Source organism: Camelina sativa, chromosome 8 (genome assembly GCF_000633955.1).
Source record: "Camelina sativa cultivar DH55 chromosome 8, Cs, whole genome shotgun sequence".
NCBI lineage: Eukaryota > Viridiplantae > Streptophyta > Magnoliopsida > Brassicales > Brassicaceae > Camelina > Camelina sativa.
The window spans coordinates 10,424,376-10,444,556 of NC_025692.1; the positions used below are offsets into that span (position 1 = coordinate 10,424,376).

A 20,181-nucleotide genomic window follows, 5' to 3' on the forward strand; every position below is an offset into this window, starting at 1 on the left:
GCGAGTAATCAGTGTGCTGCATCAGTCGATGCAATAAGTGCATCGGTTGACGCAGCTAGGGATTTGAAGGTTGCATTGGTTGATGCAATGAATGCATCGGTCGATGCAAGGAGTGCATTGGTCGACGCAATGGCGTTGCAGCGCTCAAAGCAAGGGATGCATCGGTCGACACAAGGCGTGTGTCGGTCGACACCGGTTCCCAACAAACGGTTGTTATGTGTGCTTTTGTGGTTTGTTTTGATTGTGACTTGCTTGTGCTTTGGGATCTTATTGCTTGTGTCTATAGCTGATGTAATCCTAGAAATATCCATGACTTATCAAGAATTAGTTCAAGGCTAATCATGATCAAAGTATAAAGAAATTTCTAGGAGACAATTAATTCATGGCTATATCAAGAAATTTTCTAGATACAAAGAACCAATCTCCATCAATGATGATTGATAACATCTCTCAAATTTATTCTTGATTGATTTATGTTATTAATTTGATTTATTTTGTATTTATGTAATTGATTTGTAAATTGATCCTATATAAGCTCATGTTTCCCTTCATTGTAAATATACAAAAAATTTTGGAAAAATAAAGAGAGAGTATTCTCACTTTTAAAGCTTAGGTTTTTGTTTTACTTGTCTTTTCTATTGTGTGTGATTCCTTTAGAAAACAATTTGAATCTTTATCTTTGTGCGCGATTCACTTAGATATTGATTTGTGTTCTTATCACAAAGTCATTCCGCAACTTTGTGTGGCGAACTTCGATCCATCATTCAAATCCATTCTATCTGAGTTAGTTAAAGAGGTCCTTTAGACCAGCTATCGACTCATCCCTATTTTGGCTTGTATCAATAGCCCAATAGATGAGAGGATTGCTTCACTAAGTATTTCCGGTAATACTTACGCCTCTCTTTTGTGTTGTGGTGCAGGTAAAGACAAAGTGTGATCGTGAAATCAGGACGATAAAGACGAAGATGTTCTAGAGGCTTGATTGGTTGTGGTCAGACTTTTGTTAGGTTGCTAGAGTTGGGTCTTAGAACATTTCTAGGATGCTGGTTGTTGCTTCTTGATATTGTTGGATTGGAAATTATTAGACTTGGCTTTGGAATATTCATTATTGGAATTATTTTTTTTGGATTATTGATACTGTTTATATCCCGCTGTTGTTGATTGTTGCTAGGATGTTTGTGAGTATGGGGTCACTAGTTAAATTTCATGTTAAAAGGAAAAAAATGGATGGGTTGTTTCACATATAGTTATTGTAATACCCCGACCGCCATCTCTTAGTGGACCTTACATCCACTCCCGGTCAATGGATACCCATATCTAACGGTCGGTATGATACGTCTGTAAGACTTTAAAGACTTGTTTATCGACTGTACACCTCACCACATGATATTTTCTTGTTTTTTATTTTCACTCGCACAATTGCGACAATCCTGAAACTACTTTAGAATAAGCACTATTAACTCTAAAATTCTTTGAAAACCTTTGACCAAAAAGATAAGTATATTTTTGTGACATAGGTGGTCAAATCATGCAAATTGAGGTGTCAGTTATGAAGTAATAAAAATAAAAATAATAATAATAATAATAATAATAATAATCATTTAAATATTTCAGATATTATATATGTGTTAGATATACAGTAAAAAGAACACATTAAGTGTTAATTTTTTTTAAAAAATGGTGAAAATTATCAATGGATCAAAATTTAACAATTTGGTGTCTTTTTTTTTTCTTTTTCTTTTTCTTTTGTCAAACCACTTGCATTTCATTATTCAAAGGAGATAAAGTTCATACAATCATTGCTTAAACTACAAGAGAAGAAGGCATTCTCCAATGCCAAAACAACAACAAGAAAAACAGATAAGGGTAGGATTAATTGACAAGAGGTTCTTGAGAGCTTTGAGCCAAATCCTTGAAGAAACTTGGTACATGTGAAGTCAAGATTGCCGACGAGCTCTTCCATGATCAAATCAATGGATGAGACAATATCCACAGTCATAAGGCGAGTTGGAGTTAGGAAAGGACTCAAAGCTGAAATTATCGCCGGTTGGAGAACGCGGAGAAGCAGCTTGACAATAGTTTGAGCAAGGTTGAAGGTGCTCAGAGGCTTGAAGATAGTTGCTATAGATACCGCAGGATGGAATCTGGTCTTGAACGTACTAAAGCCGTACTCAAAGAGGTCATTTGGATTCAGGATCCATATGCCAAAGAACTTCCAGCAAGAGGGTTCAAAAGACAATGCCAAATGGGATAGTAAGACCATGATTCACAAGGAATTAACGCAAAGCCATAGTAACAATGATGCATTACTTCTTAAATGGAATCCATACAGTAAGTAATCTTGATCACACCATTGGCTAAAACATGGCTTCAACACATGGAACAAAGGACCATGTATGGACTTACATGGGTTTAGAGTTAGATCAGCCATTGAGTGGAAGTTGTCCCAGATGTTAATATATTGGACATGACAAGGCGGTTTGATCACGGGGCATGGAAGCAGGGGATTGAAGGAGTGTCGGTAACCACAGTTCAGTGAAGTCGGGGTCATGATGACGTTCTGCAGTAATCCCATAGAGTGGATGGGCTCAAAAACTGTGGGCTTTATATTTGATAAGCTTAATGGGCCAGTAGAAAGAGCAAGGCCCACCCGAATAAACCCTAGTTTCTCTGTCGTGGACCAAAGTGGAGAATGGTTATGGGCTTATGGCGGCTGACCGGAAAAAGCAGAGAGATTTGCAGAGCAGTGAGCAACTCCGTTGAGTGATAGATCAGCGAGACTAGCCGGTGGTTGTTGCTTGATTCGAGGTTGGAAACTAGGTCCACTAAGAAAAACCCTAGAGTCACAATCGTTTGCCAAATTGAGGATTGAAGAAGATGTCTGTCCGAGCTTGGCAGAGAGATTTGCGGAGCAAGAAACCTCTCTGGTGTGTGAAGGATCAGCAGAAGCAAACATTGGCCATGAATTGGATCAATTTTGGAAGCTAGATCCAATGGAGAAAACCCAAGTTCCACAATAAATTGCCAAGATGAAAGAAGGTTGTAGTAGCTGCCCGAAATTAGCAGAGATTTTTGAGCAAAAACCATCTCCGGTGAGAGAAAGACCAACGGGAGCGTATAAAGTTTGGATTTTTGTTCGGAGGCGAAGGACAAAAGAGTTTTAGAAGGGTTATACAAAGAGAAAAATTGGGGAAAAGAAATGCAAAAGAGGACATTAAAAAGGAGCAAATCGAACACGAGTCGGAAGTGAAGCAGGTAGATCCCGACGCTGGCGAGCAGCAGCCCCGCCGGCATCGGAAAACTTGATTAAAGGAGGTTTCTTGGGAATCGTGCCTGAGAGAGTTTTGTATCAAAGACTTAAATGTTAGAAGACTTGTTCAATTTAGATCTATTAACAATTTGGTGTCTCTGTTTCAATTATCACAAACATTTAGTGCAATAATAACACTCTCAGCCTCAAAGAGAAACAAATTTCATACGCTCCTCTTTAATTAGTCAAGACTTAGTCTACTCTTTATTGAAGGAACGTAAATATCATAACAACATCTCGATCTCCAGCTTTACTAGCAATTGTTATCAATCGGACTATGCGAGCTAAGCTTCTTGGAATCTATACCGAACAGCTTCCAGACAACAACAACAACCCTTCTCACACCACCACATCGGTCTCAAGTGCAAATTTATGAAATTCAAACCACACTATCTCTCCTATCTCTTATTTTTTATTTCTCATTTTTGTAAGCTGTTAAGGCTCGGACAAAACTCTTCTGTATAGATTTAGACTTCATGCTATAAAATTGAACTTTACAATCAAAATATCAATTAATGTATAAAATAAGGGAAGACATAAAACGGAAAAGTATGTATTATCTTTATTGCCGCGGATGAATATGATCTTCTACAGATTGTTTTTATTCTCAACAATCTTCTAATATATTGGTAATTAAAATTTAGTTTTTAATGAAACATTCTTAATATTGTAAAAAAGAAAAAATTGGATAATTGTATGTTTTCACATAAATTAAACATTGTTTCCCCTTCAATTCCAATCCTAAGATTTTTTTTTTTTTTTTTTTGGCAATCATTCTAGCTATTTCTAACTAATGTTTACTCTTAGTTCGACATATCACATGTGTTGTGAGTTCTTACCCCAAAAAAACTATACTCTTAAATGATTCTATGTATTACTGTATTAGTGTCCAAGATCTTTTGGAAAATGAATTTGATATAAAGCATGAGCAATATAATAACAAAAGAATTACAGATATATAATTTAATCAAAGCTAATATCTGAAAAGGCCATGGGAACTAACTTCAAGTATGAGATCAACAAAAAAGTATAAAGGAGTAAACGTTTAATAGGCTTTGTAGTGCCTATAATTGTAGCCTAGGCGTTATAATTGTCTTTTACGCGTCAGTTTAAACCTCCTTCTTTTTAAATTTACACTTACGCAATCAGAGTATATCATGATTCATGAAACTTAATACTCCTAGTGCAACTTTAATAACCCTAAAGAACAATAGAAAATAAATAAAAAATGAATAAAGGGTCTCGCTCCAATTGGTAATATATAGTAATAGTATTATAGGATAGTGGAAGTGTGGAATGGAACTAGAATTGGTAGAGCGAATCTCGTTCCGTTAAATTTAAGTAACAAACACATGCAGAATCATTTTTTTTTTGTTCTCCTGATTTTAGGCCTGTAAAAACAGATTATTATGTATGGATTACACAAATCACGACTGTCAAATTAACGTACTCTTTTTAATGAAATAAACTTTCTAAAATACAGTACTAATTACAAATTAGAGTTTCGTTTTAAATATTCAAAGTTTAGTTTTCGTATTGCGGTATTTTTGAAAAAAATATATTTTACTAATTTTTTTTGAAAACAATATTAATAATGGTGTTTTTGGAGAAAAAAATTGTTTAAGTGGTATTTACAAAAATTAGGCGATATTTTATCCGTTAAAGTTGTAATGTTGTATATTTTGAATTGCCTATATACTACATATAATTTTCTAAAACAACCAAAACTTTTCTAAAAACATACTTCACGTATAATTTTCGATATCCTAGCTAAGTCAATAAACGTTTGTAAAAATCAAAAATACAACCAAGTGTATTGTAGCTCATCTTAATTGTATATCTTAATTGTATACAATTAAGATGGATCTATATCCTTTGCCCACTCAGTTCCACTTAACTTATAGTACCTCTTTTTCTATTCTTTTTTTTCTTCTTTTCCGCTCACGAGACATTCGTGGGGAAGAATGACTTATGGTTTTTAAACAATAATTAAAGGGGAATTTCACACTGGCCGGTTCGTTTGCTTTACTTAGAAATATGATAAAAGGAAGAAAAAACAAAGTGATGAATAATTAATCGTGCTAAATTTTCTAATAGCAAATGGGGTAGCTAATAATTACCCAATCTGTCTAATGATTATAAGATTAAGTGGGGTTGTGAGAAAGAAGAAAGCAAAGGTAGGAATTTCTAACATGATTAAAGAACTTACATGCTTAATTAAAAACTTCATTAATATTTAATTACTTATTTTTTTAGTTTGGCTTATGCTTGTACTCCCTTTGATATATTCTTCTATCTAATATTCTTTGTCGAATGTCAACTATTATTGAATTTATTTGACTCACAGAGTAGTTTAATTTGTACACTCAAAAACTTTTTCTAAATATATATTTAGAATTTAAAATATACCAAAATGCATTTGTAAGTAAAATAATCATTATATAACTAACCAAAATCATATAAGCGGAAATTTCAAAAATATTCATTTTATACTACCTCTTTTCATATTTACACTCAAACATCATCTAGTTTTGATTAAACCCCTTCTATAAAAAAAAGTAAAAGGTTTTATAAAATCCAATTCATATTATTTTACACAGTGTATTTTTTAAAAAATATTTTTATATTTTAAGGGTTTTAGAAAGATAATTTGGAGGTACAACCACTACACGTCTACACCCGTAGTCATAGACATCAAAAAAATAAGGGTACATATTTGAATCAATTGTATTAAAAGATATATTTCTAAAAAATCGCATTTATCCATTGTCAAAAAAATTAAAAAGTTATCAGTATAGATTATATTGTTAATTATTATTAAGTTAATTATAATTAAGTAGTCGTTATCTTCAATGCCTCCTTAAAAATAGTACGTACATCTTGTGTTAACATCAGAATTAGTTAAAGAAAAATTACTTTATTTTTTAAAACCAAAACGACATAATTTATTATTTTTATAAAAAATAATAAAGAATTTATTATAAATATTCTTTTTGAGATATCTTTTTCAAAAATATCTATTTTTAAATATTTTAATTTTTACCTTCTTTTACATAATTATAATTTATTAAATTAATTCTTAGATTTTTTTTTTTAGTTTTGGGTTCTCTATTTTATATTTAGGATACAGTTTTTTAGGAGATAGAGTTTAGTATTTAGGGGTTTTAGAGTTTAGAATTTAATCATTTCATATATTAAAAAGAGATATTTTTGAAAATGGACACCGTAAAAAGATATTTTTGAAAAGTGACATAAGAAAATATACAGTCAAATTAGGGTATGATACGGAAAGCGCGGCGAAGCAGAGGACTTTACAGGATTCTCGGTATGGGCCGGATATTACTCCTTCACTCGCGGGGATCTGGAGAGTGTCTTGTCCACTGAAGATTATGCATTTTATGTGGCAAGTGTTGTCTGGATGCATCTCGGTCTCGGCAACCCTTAGGCGTCGGGGTATTGCTTGTAACCCAGGTTGCGCAAGATGTGGGGCTGAAGAGGAAACAATAAATCATGTGATTTTTCGGTGTCCCCCAACCCGCCAGGTTTGGGCTTAAGCTTATGTGCCAGTTGGACCAGATTCCTTTCCCACAGAGTCTCTGTATGCCAATGTCGATCACTTCCTAGGTTCATCAAATCCGGGTGCGTAGGTACAGGCTTTCCCTTGGCTCATGTGGTATATTTGGAAAGCGAGAAATTCTTGCGTTTTTGAAAATTTGATGGAAAAACCAGAGGATGTAGTGAGGTTAGCGGTTGGAGAAGCATCTTCCTGGTTACAGGCTCAGGTAAAAGAGGTGGAGGAGGACCTAGTAACAGTTCCCAACCCTCCTTGTGTTCAGGAAGTGGGGTGATTAGGTCACCTCCCTACTAGTTATTCAGGTTATCGGTGTTTTGTAGATGGATCGTGGAAAGTAGGCGATGTTTTTGCGGGTACAGGATGGGTGTGTTCATCCTTTCAGGACGCTTTGACGACGAGGGGTGTTGCCAATTTTCGGCGTAGTCTTTCCCCATTGCATGCTGAAGTAGAAGCTTTTGTTTGGGCCCTGCGGTGTATGATTGGACACGACTACCGGGAAGTGGTTTTTTATACAGATTGCTCAGACTTGGTGAAGATGGTGTCTTCGCCTCAGGACTGGCCGACTTTCAAAACATATCTCAACGATATCAAGATGGATATGGAGGAGTTCTCCAGTTTCTCTTTATCTCTAATTTCAAGAAGTGCAAATGTAAGTGCGGATTCTTTGGCACGCCAAGCGCGTTCATCTCCGCAGCATGTGTTATTATAAACGATTTTCCCGCCAATTGGTTCATTTTAGCTAATTTTTTTTATTGTAAAAAAAAGATATAGGAAAAAGGTATTTTTGAAAATTCACCAAAATCATAAAACACTGCATTATATAAATAGTTATAAGAAAAATAAATAATCATTCAACTGTTCATTAAAGTTTAAAACATCAATAAAATGAAACACTTTTCTACTATAAAACATTATATATTTAATATAGTACAGATGAGGTAGTATTTAATTTAAATTGTCGACTGATGTTAATTTCGTCATCTATTAGATCAACTTATTTAATAGTATAAGGTTTTCTCATGAATCTTTTAACAAAAGAAAAAAAAAAGAAAGAAAGGTTTTCATCAACTTTTTTTTTCCCTTTGGACAAACTAAAGATTTTCATCAACTAGCATTTATTATTATTACACCTTAACCCAAAGCTTTCTTTAAATATCTTACACAAAACAAAAACCAGTTACACTCTTTAGCGCATTTTCATGTGATGAATTATGAACGGACCGCCAAAATTTGTCAAGTGTAACTCTCAATCGAAGCCCATTAGGGAAAGTTAAAAAGTAATGGGATAGACTTGGTTGCTACATACAATTGTAGTTTGTGGACATTCTCAAGTGCATTGTTTTTTTTCTTTTTCGCAAAGCACAATAGAAAAACAAATGGAATTACCCCTATTTTTATATGGTTAAAACCTTTAAGTAGAGTTCTAAAATATATCTTTTAATTGTTGAAAGGCGAATGATCACCCAGCTTGTATAATTCGTTGAGTTGTGGCGGTAGATCTTGTTTCTTTTCTTTGACTGATCATATTGTGTGATACGTTCTGTGGCATTAGTTCCTTGTTCACGAACTTAGCTTAATAGCTTATTAGATAGATTGAGATAGTCCAATTTTTTATATATAGATATCAGATCCGTGTATCAATCCTAAAAACCCATGCAAATGGATATCTTTTTCTTTTGCATAACATAAATGGTTCATTGGCCTAATTTTCTAGTCATTGATATAAGATGTTTAGATGAACGTACGTTAATTCCCGAATTAAACATTAATTTGGACTATAATTTGATTGGAGCCATTAGCATAGATAGTAGAAGATGATGTGTCAAAACAACGATCCTTCGTCGGCATGTACGGCTATATATCCACGTAATAGTCAGCGCCTTGTCAAATGGAAAATAAAATATAGTGTAGTGTGATGTCAATGGGTATAACGTATTGAGAAAATTCAATGGATGATGGATACTTATTGGTCTTTATGCATTTTACAAAATATCGTAATATTGTTGGGTAGTTGGAAGGTGAGGTTTGGGGCTTAATTAAGCGCCCACCCAATCTACTCTTGCCAAATTAGACAAACTAAAGAGATTAGACAGATTATATATGTATTGTGTCTATCTTTTAATTCATATAGTCGACAACTATGTATTTGTTTGAGTGGGTGACTACTAGATCACACTTATCCTCCATTTGGAAACTTTCTCTAGATGTTTTGAATTCGAAAACGTTAGTGGTAAGTGGTAACAGTTAGCCTTAGCCCTCATTTGATGAAACTCTGGTTGAACAACATGTAACTATTTCACAAGCTCGCAACCTTGCTTTGCATAAATGTTATAAAAAAAAAAACGGAGAAAAATTAATATGTTAAATTTATAAAGTTCCTGAATTCAACTCACAATGTTCATGAATTCAGCACATAATCTTCTGGATAACAAGGCTATTCCATAACCCATATCGAACCAAGTCCCACTACAGAATCAGATAACATTTCCACTTCGGGTTAGGGTCGATACAAATGATTATATTAAAAAAAAATGTCCATATCAGAGAATCAATTAACAAGTTGTGTAATGGCCAACATATTTTATTTTTATATATACATATGTATTTATCACACTTGAGCACAGAACTTAATTAATATTAATTTACGTATAAATCTCGGTAAAACACAAAGTTGGCGAAAATACAATGGGCTTTTAAATACTGGACATGATACAGAGGAAACGTTTAATAGCGAGATCTCATTCAGTATAAAAATGCGGTGAGCGTGGATCGAACACGCGACCTTTAGATCTTCAGTCTGACGCTCTCCCAACTGAGCTATCCCCGCTTATTGATAAATTATTACTTTTTGTAAAATATAAACGCTTAATAAGTATGGATCCTCAACTTTGCAGTTTGCCCTATAGATTAATTTTAATATTTTATAATTGGGTTAGGCCTTTCTTGACCCAATTAATCCATGTATCGAAATAAAAATTCTGAAGGCCCTGTAGATTTAAAAATACAACAAAAATAGTAAAGATAAAAAGAAATATTTGTGGACAGAAAACAAAATTATCTCCATAAAAAATCTGTCGTTTCTCAAATTCTTTGTCCTCCTTATCGAAAAAATTTCGTTTTTATTTTTCCTATGGACCCTATCATCTCTTGAGAAATGTAAAGACAGGTGGCGTTTTATTTAGTCTGAATCTGTAAAAATTAAACTTTGTATTCGTTGCAAAGACACAGATTCTTTTTCCGACAAAATCATGGGAGACATCGAGGAGAAGAAGCCACCTTCTATGTCTGAACCAGAAAGATCCACACCGATTAAGGTAACAGTATCAAGAATCGCTGTCTTGAAATTAAACCAATACTGACACACTGCACACTTTTCTTGATTTTGAGTTTAATGAAATCTTCATTTTTCGAATCTTGAGTAATTTTGAGATATTGTATCATTTTATGTCCCCTCGAGTCCACCTTCTGGTGAGCAAAAGGCTTTTTTTTTTTTTTTCTTTTTGTAGACTAGAGGACAGTATCGTTTCTGCAAGTCATGTGGTGAAGGAAGTAGTTGCAGGACAGTGAGGTCAAGAACGAAGCTTATGAACGTTTTGATCGAACGTGGACGGCCTCACGAGGCTCAAACCGTTTTCAAAACATTGCCAGAGACTGGACACAAACCTTCTTTGATCAGTCACACAACTCTTCTAGCTGCGATGACGGTTCAGAAGCAGTATGATTCCATAAGCTCTATAGTCTCGGAGGTGGAACAGAGCGGGACGAAGCCTGACTCTATCTTCTTCAATGCTGTTATTAATGCTTTTTCTGAGTCCGGTAACATGGAAGACGCGGTGCAGGCTCTGTTGAAAATGAAAGAGCTTGGTCTTAATCCGACCACGAGCACTTACAACACTTTGATCAAAGGGTATGGGATCGCAGGCAAGCCTGAGAGATCATCTGAGTTGCTTGATCTTATGTTCGAGGAGAACAATGTTGATGTTAAACCAAATATAAGGACGTTCAATGTGCTGGTGCAAGCCTGGTGCAAGAAGAAGAAGGTGGAGGAAGCGTGGGATGTGGTGCGTAAGATGGAAGAGTGTGGAGTTAGGCCGGACACGGTGACGTATAACACGATTGCAACTTGTTATGTGCAGAAAGGAGAGACTGTGAGAGCTGAGAGTGAGGTGGTCGAGAAGATGGTTATGAAGGAGAAGGCTAAACCAAACGGAAGAACATGTGGGATAGTTGTAGGAGGGTACTGCAGAGAAGGGAGAGTGAGAGATGGTTTGAGGTTTGTGAGGAGAATGGAGGAAAAGAGAGTTGAAGCGAACCTTGTGGTATTCAATTCCTTAATCAAAGGCTTTGTTGAGGTCATGGACCGTGATGGCATCGATGAGGTAAAAACTTAACACTTTTATCTAATGTCCATTGATGAAGAGCTTGAATTGGTAATAATAAGAATGAAAACTGCAGGTTCTTACCTTGATGAAGGAGTGTAAGGTGAAGGCAGATGTAATCACGTACAGTACCGTGATGAACGCTTGGAGCTCAGCTGGATACATGGAGAAAGCTGCACAAGTGTTTGAAGAAATGGTTAAAGCAGGAGTCAAACCAGACGCTCACGCTTATAGCATTTTAGCCAAAGGGTACGTTAGAGCAAAAGAGCACAAGAAAGCTGAGGAACTTCTTGAGACTTTGATAGTTGAATCCAGGCCCAACGTTGTGATCTTCACCACGGTGATCAGCGGGTGGTGCAGCAGCGGAAGTATGGATGATGCAATGAGGGTTTTCAACAAGATGTGCAAGTTTGGGGTTTCGCCGAATATAAAGACATTTGAGACATTAATGTGGGGTTTCCTAAAGGTGAAGCAACCATGGAAAGCAGAAGAGGTTTTGCAGATGATGAGAGGGTTTGGTGCGAAGCCTGAGAATTCAACCTTCTTGCTCTTAGCAGAAGCTTGGCGTGTCGCGGGACTCACTGACGAGTCGAACAATGCATTGAAATGTAAGGACATAGAGATCGCAAAGTTGGAGAAGCTGTACCAGAGACAGTCATCTGGTAGTTTTAATCTCTTGCAGATCCCACTAGGGAAACGAGAGCTTCCAACTGCAAAAGCTATGAATCTCTCTGCTTGCAAACTTGGAGCTCGAGTGCCAATCATATGCCAGAAGCAGTCCCAAGCGCAGTTTGGGATCAGTGGACAATTTGTACATTCTTGTACAGTGTTCTTGAACTGAAACAAACCAAACCGGCTTTGGCTGAACTGAATCCAGAGAATTTGGTTTTCAATTATTCTTCTGTTGAAACTTCAGAGTCAATAGTTTGAGAACTCACTCTATGTACATTGCAGCTGAATGATCTTGTATAAAAGAAAATGTATTGTACAGTTGCTGTTTTCAATAACTTGCAGACTCAAAGATTTTGGAGAAAATATTAAAAACCTCTTTTAACGAGCAGTAACATAGACAAAGCAGTTACACAACTCTGCTGCAAAAGAATTAGTTTTATCAGCTTTGCATTCTATAATTACCTCACTTTTGTAGGATTTTTTTAACTTGTTCTGAGGGAAATTTGCTGAGAAGCCAAAGTAAGAGAACACCAGCAAGAGCACCCGAGAACTGTGCAATGGGTTTGAGAGTTCGAACAACTATCACTGATGTAAAGCCACCAAATATAGTTTCTAATAGTCCAGCTGAACCCTGAGCTGCTTCATATACCTGTAAGAATCAATGAACTGATGAAATGGGACTAAAGAAACACATAACTCCCACTAAAGAAATGGGACTATAACCACAATGATGATGTGTGTAAATGTTGAGCGAGGTTCTTACCCTCTTCAAAACGAACTGACCCAATATAAGAACTTCAAGGAATTTCCTCCAATCCCGAGACATCTACAAAATCAGGTTTAAAGATGTCCTTCTCATATGATTTACAAGCATTTTGGAACAAGGATAGAAGATAACTATAGTACCTTGAGGAAGACACTGATCAGAAATAACCCACAAACAGCTCCCGAGGCTCCAGCAGAAGCTGACTTTGACGGTAAAACTAACCACGAAACCAAATTAGCTCCAAGACCAGTATACAAGTAGGACATCCACAAACCAAAGGATCCTATTTCTTCTTCAACAATCTTTCCTGTTATGTAGCCATAGAACGAGTCTCATTATCCATTATCTCTGCATTCGATAAACTTAGCTTACGAGTAAAATCCTGAACTCTCACCAAAGATGTACAAGAAAAACAGATTGCTGGAGAGATGGTTCCTAGAATTATATATACAAAAATGTCAACATCAAGGAGGAGAGAAATAAAAGACTAAGCAAAAAAGAAAGCGAAGAGAGATCTCTCACCAGTTAGCATGACAGAAAGCTGCGGTCACAAACTGATACCATACCGGAAAATCACTATACAAATACAAAGATTTGATCCAGCGAACCTATTTTGAATAAAGAACATACAAAAAAAAAACCAAATGACACATCTTGAAATATAGAAGCAACCTGATTAGATACAAGCCACAACAAGTTCAAATACCTGATAGAAGTGTTCAGCCATAAATATGGCAAGATTGGTAAGTATGATCAAGAATATGCCATTCGCTAGCTTTTGTGGTTTCTGTTTGTCTTGTGTCTTACTCAATTCATATTGTGGCGTAATATCTGAAAAAGAATCCTCACCGGGTTCGCTGAAACGAGATCTGACGACGGTGAGAGGACAAGAGACGGTGGGTTTAGTTGAGTTGAGAGAGAGAGAGAGGGGAGGCCGGTTGGTTGACGAAAAAGCTGCACGGTAGAGATGTAAGGAGGGTGAAGAAGGGAATCTTGAACGAAGAGAAGAGTGTGGGAGGGAGAGATAGTGACCGTGAAGCTGAGACATTTGAGACACTCAAATCTTTGATTCACCACTCGGACTACTTTGTTCTTCAAAAAATTACAATAATTTGTCTTTTTAAAGATTTGAAATTTAAAATTCCTATTTGTTCTAAGTTTGAGACCAGTTTAATATAAAGTAAAAGTTAGATCTAAGATCATCTATATAAATAAAAAGGTAAGATCTAAAGATTATATAAATCAAAAGTAAGTTCAACAACAACTACACCCACATACATATATATAGTTTCAGGAAAGGCTTTAATGCATCGGCTTGTCAGCCCATATTATTTAGGATGACATTTCACTAGTCAAAGCAAGTACACAGTTAATAAGGTGCATTTGGAACATAACACCTGGTAACTACCAGTACCGTTCAAGGACAACGTGCAGTATCCGAGAGTGTGATGTTGATAGACTGGTGGCGTATTGAATAGAGTTTCAATGGAAGATAGGTTCATATGAATCATACCTACGGGCCATGATATTCATCTACTAAAACTTTTTTTCTTTTTTTTTTTTATGTCTGATAATAGGGACAGAGAACCCGGTTTAGTGCCCATTCTTCAGTTTTACAAGGATATATTTTGTCAATCTATCGATCGTTTCATCTGCCATGCATTCACTGGCGAGATAGTATATGTTTCCTTAAGTACAAGAAAAGTTGTCTCCTCATTTTAGGGGGGATTTTTTAACTTGATGATCCACAGGTTCCGAAGGAAATTTGCTGAGAAGCCAAACTAAGACAACGCCAACGAGAGCACCAGAGAGATGAGCAATGTGATTAACAGTCTGTAAAGAATAGCCACCATATATAGTTCCTGATAATCCAGCCGAAGCCTGAGCTGCTTCCATTACCTATGAGAGAATCAATGAACTAAAACAAATTTAGTTACCGTGCCCTGAATTGTAAGAACTTCTAATCACATCACGACTTGTTGTTACAGTATCAAACATATACAATGTTGTATAAATAAATAAACACATAAGAAAATAGGACTACATTTTAAGCAGGAATCTTTACCCTCTCAATAACGAACTGACCCAATATAAGAACTTCAAGGATTTTCCTCCAATCCCAAGACATCTACAAAATAAGTTTAGCAAAACATATATATATATATATATATATAACTGAGAGGAGGTTGATGATTCACAGGGAGATAGAAGGAGAGAAGGAAAATAATAATATAGAGTACCTTGACAAGGACACTGATAGCAAATAACCCAAAAACAGCTCCCGAGGCACCAACAGAAACAGCATTTCTCGGTAAAACTAACCAGGAAACAAGGTTAGCTCCAACACCAGTGAACAAGTAGGACAGCCACAAACCAAAGTTTCCTTCTTCTTCTTCAACAAGCTTTCCTGTTAAACCCACAGAAGGAGTTTTCCCAATGTCCCATTAGAGCTCTAAATCGATTAGCTAGAGAGTCAAACTAAGTGAAAAATCTTGAACTCTCACCAAAGATGTACAAGAAAAAAAGATTGCTGGAGAGATGCTTCCTAGAAATTATATATACAGACAAAAAAAACACTTAAGAATCATCAGGAAACAACATCAGGGAGAGGAAAAAAACTTAAAGAAAGCGACAGAGGCAGGCAGCTCTCTCTCTCTCTCTCTCTCTTGCTCTCTGTCTCACCAGTTAGCATGACAGAACGTTGCAGTCACAAACTGGTACCATGCCGGAAAATTGTGATACAAATATAAAGATTTGATCCCGCGAACCTATTTTTTTGAAATAAAGAAGACAATGTCAACCCTAAGTTTTCCAATCAATTGTTTTCCAAAACTACCAACAAAGTCATTTCTAAGCAGCAGCAAAAGTTTCAAAAAATACCTGAAAGAAGTGATCAGCCACATATATGCCAAGATTGATAAGTATGATCCAAAATATGCCATTTGCTCCTCCTTGCTTTTGTGGTTTTTGTTTGTCTTCTTTTGCCTCCTTACTCAATTCATCATCATATTGTGGCCGCGTAATGTCTGAAAAAAAAAAAGAAAAAAACAAGAATTACATTTATACAGTGTATATGAAACATTTAGAGATACTAAATACGAAAACTTGGAATCTATCATGTAAATCCGAAAGAAACGATTTATAGGGGGCACCTGACTGGCTGAATCGGCAAGAAGTTATCCGAGATCTGGAGACTGTGATAGGAAGAAACACGGTGGTGGATTTTGTTAAGTTGGTAAGCGACAAAGCTGCACGGCGGCGGTGGCGATGTATAGGTGGGAATCTGAGACGAAGAGAAGACTGTGAAAGAGAGACACGGTGAAGGTGAAGAAGGTGAGACATTTGATTTGAGAGAGAGAGAGAGAGTGACATTTGACTGTGGAAGACATTTGATTCTCTCACACAAAAATCAATATATTAGAATTTATTATTGGGTGTTCTAAACTCTTGGTATACATAAAAACCAAACCGGATGAACCCGGTTATCGTCAGAAAAGAAAACCGGATTATACCCGGTTATCTATTAATAATAATGTAGTTGTAAACCCTACAAGGCAGTAAAGTGTTTCCTCCTCCTCCTAGTAGTCTCTTCTTCGTCTTCAGGAATTAATCGGCGAGCGAGAAAGACATGGCGGCGAACTACGAGTACGAGGAAGCGGCGGCGGGGGAGGAGGGAGAGAGCGGCGGATACGACCCGAATTACGTGGCGGATTCGGTGAAATCGTTCGTGGTACACATGTACAGACACATAAGGGAGAAGAACGTGTACGAGATCCACCAGATGTGTGAGACATCGTTCCAGAGCTTATCGGAACGACTGTTCAAGGAGACGCCATGGCCAAGTGTAGAAGCGATTGCTCCTTACGTAGACAACGACCACGTCTTCTGCCTTCTCTACCGTGAGATGTGGTTTCGGCATTTGTATGCGAGGTTATCTCCAACGTTGAAGCAGAGGATCGATTCGTATGACAACTATTGCAGCCTCTTCCAGGTTTGATTTTGAATCTTGATTTTTTTTTTTTTTGAATCTAGAATCTCTCTCTTGTTTAGATGATTAAGAAGATAGAATGGTTGTTAGGTGGTGTTGCACGGCGTAGTTAATATGCAGTTGCCCAACCAGTGGCTGTGGGATATGGTGGATGAGTTTGTCTACCAGTTCCAAAGTTTCTGTCAATTCAGAGCAAAGCTCAAGAACAAAACAGAGCAGGAGGTTGCATTGCTCAGGCAGCACGATAAGGCATGGAATGTGTATGGCGTCCTCAACTTCTTGCAAGCCCTTGTGGAAAAGTCCTCTATCGTCCAAATCCTTGAGCAAGAAGAAGACAAGGAACATTTCACTTCCACTGATGGCTACGACTACTCTGGTGGCAGTAACGTCTTGAAGGTCCTTGGTTACTTCAGCATCGTCGGCCTCTTGCGTGTTCACTGCCTCCTCGGTGACTACCACACTGCTCTCAAATGGTTGCAGCCCATTGACATCTCCCAGCAAGGTGTTTACACCAGTGTCATTGGATGCCATATCGCTACTATTTATCACTATGGCTTTGCCAACCTCATGTTGCGACGCTATGTTGATGCTGTTCGTGAATTCAACAAGATTCTCCTCTACATTTTCAAGACTAAGCAGTACCATCAAAAGTCTCCGCAGTACGAGCAAATACTCAAGAAGAATGAGCAGATGTATGCATTACTTGCTGTTTCCCTCTCTCTCTGCCCTCAAACTAAACTCGTTGACGACTCTGTCAACTCTCAGCTCCGCGAGAAGTATGGTGAAAAGATGATGCGGATGCAGAGGTTTGACGATGAGGCATTCGGTATCTATGATGAGCTCTTCTCTTATGCATGCCCCAAGTTCATCACCCCTTCCGCACCAAGCTTCGAGGAGCCTCTTGTCAACTACAATCAGGTACCACAGTTTTTATATCATATTTACAAAAGAAAGGACTTGTGTGTTTGTTTACCTTAACACCAAACTTGGGAATTATCTCAGGATGCATACAGGCTTCAGTTGAAGATGTTCCTTTATGAGGTAAAGCAGCAGCAGCTGTTGTCGGGAGTGCGGACATTCCTCAAAGTCTACTCCTCCATTTCTCTTGCTAAGCTCGCTAAATACATGGAAGTTGATGAGTCCACGCTAAGGTGAGGACCCATGGGCAGATGGCTTGTACCAAAAAATGTCAGTCTCTCTCCAATCTAAACTTCTTTTTTTAATCTTTTGACATGTACGGGTTTTGATTGCAAGGACCATATTGTTAACATACAAGCACAAGACCCATTCAGTTGATTCCAATGGTGGGATCATCTCCAATGCAGACATTGATTTCTACATGAACAATGTATGTTCTTTCTTCTTTCTGTGTATCTCTCTTTGACATGGATACTAGGGTGCTTGTAGAAGTTACTAACTTTTAAATCTGGTGAGACTGCAGGACATGATCTACGTTGTGGAATCAAAACCCGTAAAACGTTATGGGGATTTCTTCTTGCGCCAGATTGCCAAGGTATGTAAAACTGAAACTAATATGTGTTTAAACAGATTATATGTATTGATCTGGCAGATTGATTCTTTTCCACTGCGTAGCTCGAAGGCGTGATAAACGATATGGACCGCGTTAAACTGGAATGAGGAATTTTTCTGTGTTATGCCAATCCTCTTTGCCCAATTGATGTGTTTTTCTTTTTACTTGGAGACAAAAACACTTTTGAGAAGCTGTCTTCATGTAGTCTAAATGGTGTAGATGGACTTCTTTTCTTGTGTGTAACTGGAATCATCTATGAATTCGTGCCATTTTACAATTGAGTGTGGCACATCAGATTATATACAATCTCTGAGTTTCTTTCGAATAATTTGTCATGATTTCTTATGCCAAAGATGAGTTTAAATCTTCAGTGATACGAGCTTTCTTGTTTTTCTGCTATCATCAAATTAAAGTTTATCACATATTCACATGTGTGATCTGTGTTAGTATACTATATTGACCTGTGTACGTCTCAATCTCATTAACAGTAGAGAAATTGTCATTTGCCATCTTTACATTATATGTTCTAGTGTCATCGGAATGGTTCCAACGAATCATTTTTATTTCAACACTTAATAAAATGAGGTATTCTCAAAAGTAGTCGAACGAAACTTATCCTTGGACTTGTAGTAGTAATTCATTCGCCTGCGCTAATTAGCGGGGTGGGATGTTGGTAACTGTGTACTGATTAACCGATGAAGGTTCACCAGTGCTAGACGGACCTTTTCCAATGAAAAAACCGGGTGGTTTAGGCTTGGGAATTGGACATGTTTCGTTCCCCAACATCATCACCACGGATGACATCNAAAAAAAAAAAAAAAAAAAAAAAAAAAAAAAAACAACCAACGCTTGTTAATTTACCAATCAACCTTTATTTTACATATAAAAGAAGAAAAAAAAACAACAACAACAAATCTTCTACAAGCTTGCTTACATAGCTGAGGAGATTAGCACAGTTGGGGTCCGACAGGGAGAACGTCCTGTTCTTCTTGCCAGTTAAAATCTCAAGCACAATAACTCCGAAGCTGTAAACATCCGATTTCGTCGAGTATATACCCTCTCCCGCGTATTCTGGAGACATGTAACCACTGTATATGTATGTATAATAAAAGTCAATGCTAAGGAGTAAGGAGTTAACTAATCCTCAAATATATATATATATATATATAGATGTATATAAGGTTCAAAGCATTTTTTAAAAATATTTCAGAGATATGATATGATGATGTCTTACTAGCTTCCAGCCGCCGCAGTGGTAAAAGCTTCATTCCTGTTCTTTCTGCAGATTCTTGCCAGGCCGAAATCTGAAATTTTTGGGACCATATCTATATGAAGCAAGATATTTCCCGGTTTCAAGTCCCGATGTACAATTTTAACTCGTGATTCCTCTTGCATATATTCAAGCCCTCGCGCACTGCCATCAATTATCTCAAATCTTGTCTGCCAATTAAGTCTAGAGGTTTGGGTTCTTCCACCTACACAACACAAAGATCCATCACTCTGTTCAAGCCCTCGCGCAATGCCATGAACTATGCAGGGACTCTCACATTAACAAGTCATGCTACGTACGAGTTAATAAGTTAGTATATTTGTTGAGAATTGAGTTCTTGATTAAATCTGCAACAAAGAGAAAGAAGAAATCAGTGAGTCGAAGAACAAAGAAAAAGAAGCAAAGCTCCGTGAAGAAGAAGAAGCAGAGTCAACGACAAGAAAAAGGTCAACAAGCCTGTGTGTTTTTTCATGGGCCACTAACTTGATTTAGGCCCAAAGAGAAAGATGTTTTTGGTGGTCCATGTGGAAGATGGACTCGACAAGTAGAAGCAAGAGACCAAGGACAAGACAAAGTAGAAAGTTGTGTTGTGACTTAGTCATTTGTTTGGTTAAAGCCTAGCTAAGAGAGTTGTTGTAATAGTAGTGTGGCTTGTGTAAGAAAGCAAACCTATGATGTGTAAGGGTTAGTA

The 20,181-nt window shown here is 36.9% G+C and overlaps 4 protein-coding genes and 1 non-coding gene across 5 annotated transcripts; 2 read left to right on the forward strand and 3 right to left on the reverse strand.

Moving 5' to 3' along the window:
• Positions 9,639-9,711, reverse strand: TRNAF-GAA. The gene has a single exon. It is a non-coding gene; the product is annotated as a tRNA-Phe (tRNA).
• Positions 9,959-12,320, forward strand: LOC104706890 (pentatricopeptide repeat-containing protein At5g25630). Its single transcript, XM_010423127.2, has 3 exons — positions 9,959-10,198; positions 10,391-11,263; positions 11,340-12,320. Exons 1-3 carry the CDS (start codon positions 10,133-10,135, stop codon positions 12,102-12,104), a joined length of 1,704 nt encoding a protein of 567 aa, XP_010421429.1. The 5' UTR covers positions 9,959-10,132; the 3' UTR covers positions 12,105-12,320.
• LOC104706889 (rhomboid-like protein 11, chloroplastic) lies at positions 12,360-13,892 on the reverse strand. Its single transcript, XM_010423126.2, has 6 exons — positions 13,408-13,892; positions 13,224-13,309; positions 13,096-13,136; positions 12,842-13,008; positions 12,699-12,761; positions 12,360-12,584 (listed from the first exon to the last, which is right to left on the reverse strand). Exons 1-6 carry the CDS (start codon positions 13,747-13,749, stop codon positions 12,399-12,401), a joined length of 885 nt encoding a protein of 294 aa, XP_010421428.1. The 5' UTR covers positions 13,750-13,892; the 3' UTR covers positions 12,360-12,398.
• Positions 14,280-15,976, reverse strand: LOC104706888 (rhomboid-like protein 11, chloroplastic; the record flags this gene model as incomplete). Its single annotated transcript, XM_010423125.2, is given in 7 exon segments — positions 14,280-14,600; positions 14,767-14,829; positions 14,942-15,108; positions 15,206-15,246; positions 15,384-15,469; positions 15,582-15,727; positions 15,854-15,976. Coding segments are annotated over 7 exon segments (812 nt in total), but the record flags the coding sequence as incomplete, so codon positions are not given.
• LOC104771050 (eukaryotic translation initiation factor 3 subunit L) lies at positions 16,259-18,590 on the forward strand. Its single transcript, XM_010423128.2, has 6 exons — positions 16,259-16,692; positions 16,780-17,607; positions 17,692-17,840; positions 17,944-18,037; positions 18,131-18,202; positions 18,283-18,590. The coding sequence occupies exons 1-6, from the start codon at positions 16,330-16,332 to the stop codon at positions 18,325-18,327; spliced, it is 1,551 nt and encodes a 516-aa protein (XP_010421430.1). The 5' UTR covers positions 16,259-16,329; the 3' UTR covers positions 18,328-18,590.